The sequence below is a fragment of the Sinocyclocheilus grahami genome, unplaced genomic scaffold (assembly GCF_001515645.1).
Source record: "Sinocyclocheilus grahami isolate Dianchi unplaced genomic scaffold, SAMN03320097.WGS_v1.1 scaffold1674.1, whole genome shotgun sequence".
Taxonomy (NCBI): domain Eukaryota; kingdom Metazoa; phylum Chordata; class Actinopteri; order Cypriniformes; family Cyprinidae; genus Sinocyclocheilus; species Sinocyclocheilus grahami.
This window is the reverse complement of record NW_015506853.1, coordinates 23302-30823: the sequence shown is the minus strand read 5'-3', so window position 1 is coordinate 30823 and position 7522 is coordinate 23302. Positions and strand designations below refer to the sequence as shown.

At 37.6% G+C, this 7522-nt stretch overlaps 1 protein-coding gene across 2 annotated transcripts in view; it reads left to right on the top strand.

Moving 5' to 3' along the window:
• LOC107571967 (actin filament-associated protein 1-like 2) overlaps positions 1 to 7522 on the top strand; it is a 47758-nt gene that overhangs the window by 26121 nt on the left and 14115 nt on the right. For both annotated transcript variants that reach the window (XM_016258365.1, XM_016258364.1), the window contains exons 7-11: positions 1684 to 1776; positions 2127 to 2220; positions 5199 to 5413; positions 6537 to 6640; positions 6801 to 6924. In XM_016258365.1, coding sequence (XP_016113851.1) covers positions 1684 to 1776; positions 2127 to 2220; positions 5199 to 5413; positions 6537 to 6640; positions 6801 to 6924 — 630 coding nt within the window. The remainder of the gene's footprint in view (positions 1 to 1683; positions 1777 to 2126; positions 2221 to 5198; positions 5414 to 6536; positions 6641 to 6800; positions 6925 to 7522) is intronic.

The following is a 7522-nucleotide window of genomic DNA, read 5'->3' as shown; positions in this document are numbered from 1 at the left end:
GGGGAAATAGTTCAGAAACTGGAGGGCTTGAGAGCGCTGGTTTAGGGATGCCAGCTGCACGTGCCGACACCAGCGGTAGGTCCTCCACGCTGGAAGCCAGTCTGGGATACTGAAGAACAGTCCTTGAGGATCTGGGTGCAACAGACAGGAAGTGACGTGACTCTGGGTGATCAGCTGTTATGTGACATGACTCTGGACGATCAGCTGAGACGTGACGAGACTCTGGACAAACAGCTGAGACGTGACGAGACTCTGGGAGATCAGCTGAGACGTGACGAGGCTCTGGCAGATCAGCTGAGACTTGACTTGACTCAGCAATGGAAGCTGTGACCAGACTTGACTCAGGAAGATCAGCTGTGACCAGACCTGACTCAGGAAGATCAGCTGTGACTTGACTTGACTCATGATAATGAACTGTAACTTGATGAGGCGTTGTTGTGTCCGCCATTTTGTGATCAGGCTCATCTGTCGCCACCATTTTATGAGCGTAATCTAGTGCGGGGGCCATTACAGGAGTGAGTGCGGGGTCGCGTCTAAGGAACGCGGACCCTCGCGTCTAAGCTCAGATCGTAGAGGTTGATTCAGGCCATCACAAAAAAACTCTTATCAAAAGACAGTCTGGTAGATCAGCATAATGTGCTATGGCTAGAAATTTGCGAACAAAGTTCTCCAGTGATCGCGGGGCCTGTCTAAGGGCTAACAAAATCCTTGCCGTGTCCATACCTGGCCAATGTTCCTAACAAAGATCCGACAGTCAACAAAGCATAATCCATAAACTGAGTGAGTGATGAACGTGGACCCTCGCGTCTAAGCTTAGCCCTAAGAGGTTGATTTATGCCATCGCAGAAAAACAGTAAACCAGTAAACAGTCTGGTAACTCAGAACAGTGAGCGATGGCTAAAAACTCTCGGCTATGGTTCTCCAATGATCGTGGACCCTGTTTAAGGGCTAACAAAATCCTTGCCGTGCCCATACCTGGCCAATGTTCCTCAGAAAAGCTGCTGGGTCCTTGTAGGGTCGAGTATTGTGTTACGAGACGTGAGGATCCATGTGCAAGCTTTATTCACAGGCGTGGTCAGAAACAGGCATGGGTCAGACAATGGCAAACTGGTATGGAGAAGACAAGGCAAGGGCAATCCGGTAAACTAGCGAGGGTCAGTCGACGGCAAACGGAATCCAACAGGGCGAGACAGAAGAGCAATCCAATAAACAGTCCAAGGTCAAAAACAAGAAGGAAAGGCAAGGCAGAGACTCGGAATAGGGTACAGGCTAAACAATACTCTGCAGAGAATGGTTGTTTGAGTGAGTGTTATATAGTGAATGTGTGATTGATGACAGCTGTGTGCAATCAGTGCAATGGCTGATGAGATATGTAGTCCGGGATGACATGCAACAGTTTGTGTTGTGCGAGAGTCAATGTAATGAAAGGGTGACCTCTGGTGGTGATTGCACGGAAGTCCATGGACAGGATTCGTGACAGTTGTATTCAAAAACGGAGGCAGATGAATGTGAGCTCAAAACATTTTTAAAAAATGAAACATATGCTCCGATGTGTTATTGTTTACAATAAAATGCATAAAACGCATAATATGCATTTATAAAATAGATGGGTGAATTTTCATTTCATGAAGACTTTAACACATAACTAACCTGACATGTTTTTTTTGTATGTCTCATTTGTAGATTATAGAAGAAGTGAGCGGCTCCTCTTATTACGAGCCTGAATCCCAAAGCTCCTCATCCATTCTGAGGAGCGAGAGGCTGGACTCTTGCAGGGTAAATCACGCTACTGACACCATGCCAGATTCTGCTATCTATGTTACCAACATTATCAATGTGATGGACACAGCAAGAGAGTAACAGCATAACTTCTTTTCTCTGAATGAGATGTTACTGAATTAGCTTGGTGCTTAATCACCTGCAGACCTTTCCCTCACATCTATTCCACTCCACAGAGTCACTTTCATGAATCTTCTGCTGGCCTGATCCATGCACTAAACTGATTAGCAAAGTCTTGTGTTCTGTCTTAAGCCAATTTGTAGAAAAAGGGCCGACTTACCTGTGCTGGAGAACATTCTGTGCTTGCTAATGTCATTTAGTAAGAAAGTCTCTCTTTCTCCCTGTAGTCAAGTACTGTCCTCCATACGGACTCGGATGAAGAGAAAATCTCAAGTCTTCCGTCTGCAGTTAGCAGTGTGGAAATCAAAGATAAAGACCTAGGTGAGCAGACACACTTGCATTTCCAACAAAGGAGTTTGTAGCGGTTAGGCGTTGAGCATTGTGGTGCTCATGATAGAAATGTGGGTTTGAGTCTTGCTGATGTCGTTTCTAGATCCCAGTCCCTCCTCTTTTCCATATTATTTCCTGTCCTCTTTCCACTGTCCTCTCAATGAAAGCTAAAAAATTTAAGTTGAAGTAAATGCATGGCATGACTTTTATCCATCAGGAACAGATTGGATGATGAAAAGCATTTACAGTACATCATTTAAACAAGTCTTTACATATCCGTTAAACATTTACAAACCTCCCCAAACGGCAAAAATGCAGCAGCAGAGCACATTTCAAGCTCCCTGCTGGTTACTGTTTTTACTTCCCTTTTTTGTGTTTTAAATTCTTTATTTATTTTTAAAAACTCCATAATAGGATTACTTTTTTGCATTTTAAGTTGCCATCTAAAGTATAAATCTGTTTATTTTTACAGATTTTTTATTAAGTCATTTTTTTTTAAATTGAAAAATGTTTGTTTCTAATTATTTTAGTAAATACTATGCAATATTATTTAAACAAAACCAGTCCAACTGCTAATTAAAACTAGCCCAATCATGTTTTCCCCCGTGGTTTTCCTCTCTGTTGGGGGTCCGCTCCATCGAAATTGCATTCTCTGGAGATCGCTTTAACCAGCGGACTTCAAACACAAACCGCATCAACAGTGTAAAAGTAGCCCAATTCTGTGGTAAAACCCTGTCTGTAGCAGTCAGAGCTTCTGATGGCAGCTGCAGTGATGCAATGACTTTAACAATTGCTGATTGGCTCTTTTATGTAGAAGGTGGGACCTATTCTGCCATATTGCATGTCGCAGTTTCTCACCTTCATAGTAATGCCTGTGGACCATCTTGATATAATTAATCGCCATTAATCGCATCCAAAATAAAAGTTTTTGTTTACATATTTGTGTGTACTGTGTATATTTATTATGTATAATATAAACACACACATACAGTATATATTTTGAAAATATTTACATGTATTAACGTATATATTTATATTACATATAAATATATTTAATATATAAGCATAACATTTTTCTGAAATATATATATACATGCATGTGTATGTTTTATATATACATAATAAATATAAACAGTACACACACATATATTATGTAAACAAAATCTACCACTTCCATTAAGCACACCAGCCAACCAAGGTTGTGATTCACTGCATTTTGATAATAAATTATGAAGGCAATATTTTCTTTTAGTTTTGAATAAATTGCAGCGATGAATCATTCACCATAAAACCAGAAACAAATTTTAAGAACGTGAATAGGGTCAGCTTTGATTTCATTGACTGTTTAATGTCTGTATTTCCCACAGTTCTTTTTTGTCATTCCGTAACCTTAATGCTGTTTCTAATTAAAGACGTGTACTAACAGCATATGCTTTATACCCCGTATGTAGAGAAGGTCTGCATACATTGCGTCTTTGCTAGCGCTGCTATTAGCACAACTGTGGCATTGTTCACTCGCTAGTGTTTTGGTGTTATTCATTAGGGGCTAAATTCACTGCTTGCCGCACAGGACACAGGCTGGGTGTTTTCCACACTGTGCCATTGTCTGTGGACGGATTCCTGTGAGATTTGATTGTCACCTTTGACACCGGGGTGACAACCACAGCAATGACCTCAGAAGTTTGGTTTGTAAATATATGGGTGAACTTTTTGATAGCGACTCAGCATTTATGGAAGAAGAGCGTGTATTTGTTTATAAAGCAGGAAAACTATTTCTTTTATGAAAGAAGTAAGTGAATGAGATTTTGGAGGAGATCAAAAGTTTAGTTGAAACTTAGAAGTGGCTACATCTTACCACTCGCTGAGTAATGTTTGATGTTTTGTTATTGAAAACGTGCGCGCGCTGATTAGAGACATGTGTAGATGTCTACTTTATGTGTTTCCACAAACAACTTGAAAGGGAATCCTTCAAACAAGTTTATTTGTTTATTTACGTGTTTGCACGAGCATACTTTGATTACTGATTACTGACTCACCAAACTTTGTTTTAAGCTTAAATGTGGAATTTCTGCAGCACTATCATCACTTAACTGAATTATGAAAGTAGACCGTTTAAAATGTTTTGGGTAAATAGGTTGAAAGGTTTGAAAACATTGTTTGCAATTGGTCGATGAGCAGGTAGCACCACCCTAAACACTTCATGGTTAAGCCATGGGATGCTCAAACAAGTGTTAGTGCCACAGAGACAAAAGCTGTGTCCCAAATGACGCAGTATACACTACGCACACTATACAAACCCTTACAAAAAATATGTATACTTCAAGTTAATTTTATTATGTAAACTAAAGTTCAAGTAAACTTTATGTAATAATTTTATTAGTTATGCACTTAAAGTAACTTAACTTTTAAGTTACTATTTAGGTATTAATTTGTATACATTAAATATACCATTAACTGTATTTCAACTAGACTTGCAGTTTACACTACCAGTGGATTTATACCTATGATTTATAAATGACTTGCTCCATTTGCTGTTTGACGTGATGTTTTGTGATGAGACTTAAAATTGATTGATTCTAGTAATGACTTTTAAGAGAAGCCAGTATGAATATACAATACACTAACACTGTGAAAGAATTATCAATAAAATAAGTCAAGTGTTTCTGTGTTTCTGTGTGGGTTAAGTGCAATGTGTAAGCCAAGTATACATAAGTATATCTTTGATTTATTAAAAAGTAGACCGAAGCTCGAGTGCAAAAGAAGTATGCTAATAACACACTAATAAACTTCTTAGTATTTTAATAGTTACTTATAGTTGTCTCTGATTTTCGCTGAAATAGTAGAAAGTATTTGAACTTTAACTTTAAACACACCATCTAAACAAGGTTGCAATATGAAATGTAATAAGCTATACGTGCACACAGATTATTGTCAGGCATGTGGACACTTCTGTGTCTCTCTGTCTTCAGCGGGCTTCCTGAGCGTGCTGATGAACTGTCAGTGGCAGAGTCTGTGGTGTCGGGTGGAGGATGGGGTTCTGAAGATGTATCGGGACGAGGCGTCAGAAGAGACCCCTCAGTACACGGTTCAGCTCAGAGGGAGCGAGGTGCGGCCCGGCCCGGATACAGCACACGCGTACCGCATTACCATCACACAGCACGGGGACCAGGTGGCTGTGCTAGAGGTACGGTAATGACCTTAGATGTTATGTTGTGTTATGCTCCTGTGGCTCAGTGGTAGAGCATTGCGTTAGCAGCACAAAAGGTCGTGGGTTTGATTCCCAGGGAACATACATACTGGTAAAAATTGTATAGCCTGAATGCACTGTAAGTCGCTTTGGATAAAAGCGTCTGCTAAATGCATAAATTATTAGATGATATGTGATTTAGAGAAGCTACACTGTTTAAAAAAAGTTACCCTGCAATTATTACCTTTATAGAGTTATTTCTACCCGATTTATAAAATTTTCTTTTGTTTGTAAATTAATGTATATAGGTTGGTTCAGGGATGTTTAGATGATTAGAATTAATCACCGTTACTATTTTTTCAGTGTACAGTAGGAACAGTGTGATTTTAATATTATTTATTTATTTTAATATTAATGTTATTTATAATATATTATAGTATTATTTTATACTATTATTAATTTTTATTAATATGTTTATTTATATATTATTATTATATTTATTCATATTTTGAATGAGCTTTTATTTTATATTTTCTGTTTTTATTTAAATTTTAGTTCCAGAGTTAATTAAATACCATTGAGATACTACTGGAGTTTTTAAAATTATGTTTTCTTGTTTCATTTCATATTATGTTTTCATTTTAATTTATTTAGAGATTAAGTAATTGTTGTGTGTAGTTTCTGTAGTTTTTATAAATTTTTATGTCAGTTTTAGTTTTAGTTATTTTAGTACAACAAGTTCAACTGGATAAAAATGGGAAATGTTTTGGCAACTAGCTGAAATAAAATAATAAATAATAGTTAATAGTTTTTTTCATATGTATATTTTATTTCAGTCAACTTTAATTTCAAGTCGCAACATGCTTTTTATGGTTTTAGTTTTAATTAACTATAATAACCCTGGTGGTACTATGTCCATTTGTGCATTATATATGAAAATGGCACAGTATCCTCATCTGATACAATCCCTGTACTGTAGTACTGCAGCAGTGCTCATAAATATCATTGCCCTTATTGAAAAAAGTGAAGTAAATGTAGTTTATTTTGATTTATTATGTTGACCTTTTGTCACTATATTTTCAATGACTGTAGATGTTATTTTTTGTGTGTGAATCTGCAGGCGAGTTGTGCAGATGATAAAGAGCAGTGGGTTCAGCTCCTGCAGGATGGGAGTTCAACTGCAGCTGGTTCTCCATATCAACACACCAGCCACGAGTCACTGAGGTACACACACACACACTCACATTCACATGCTGTCTGTCTGCTGCCAGCATTCCATATGAACTGAGCATGAATCACTGAACTACACACACACTCACTTCTCAGAAGTACTCACGTTCTTTCCGCATCCTCTTTCCATTCTTCTGTTTCCTCTGTTCCTCAGTGGTCTGAAAAGCCGCAGGTTTCCCACCTCAAACATGTACATGGACGACCCCTTTCAGCAGCTGTGTGGTCCATCAGTCCACCCACAGCCCGTCTATTCAAACACATCCATACTGGAGCCCATGGTACGGCCCAGCGGGGGACATAAAGTGCATTTGACCCATGTAACCAGAGTGAAATCAATATTATTCTATAATACTGATATAATACTAATGATATTTCACAATATTACTATTTTAGTGTCTATTTCATCAGAAAAAGCAGCCTTAGTGGGCATAAGAGACTTCTTTCAAAAACATTAAGCAACCGTACTGATCCTAAACTTTTGAAAAATAGTATATCTGTTACATAATAAATATTACATTTTTTTTAATTAGCAGCATCAGTCAATATTAGATATGTATTAGCTGATACTCTATATTTAATTATGATGCACATTGCTCCATATTTTTACATTTAGATTACATTTACTATCATCTAATTCAGTAAATATAAAAAAACCACTACAAATTGAATAACACTGTTAAATGTAATCTTAGCAAATCTCAAAAGTAATATCCGTTTTTCATACTGCACATTATAATGTTGCAACGCCTAAATTCACTTGAAGCATTTAATGCAATTAATATTAGTTTTTACTTTTTTGTTATTATTTATTAAATAACATTTGGTGGTTATCAGCCATAACATGACAATATTTGAGACTGAAGGTGGGTGGGGGGG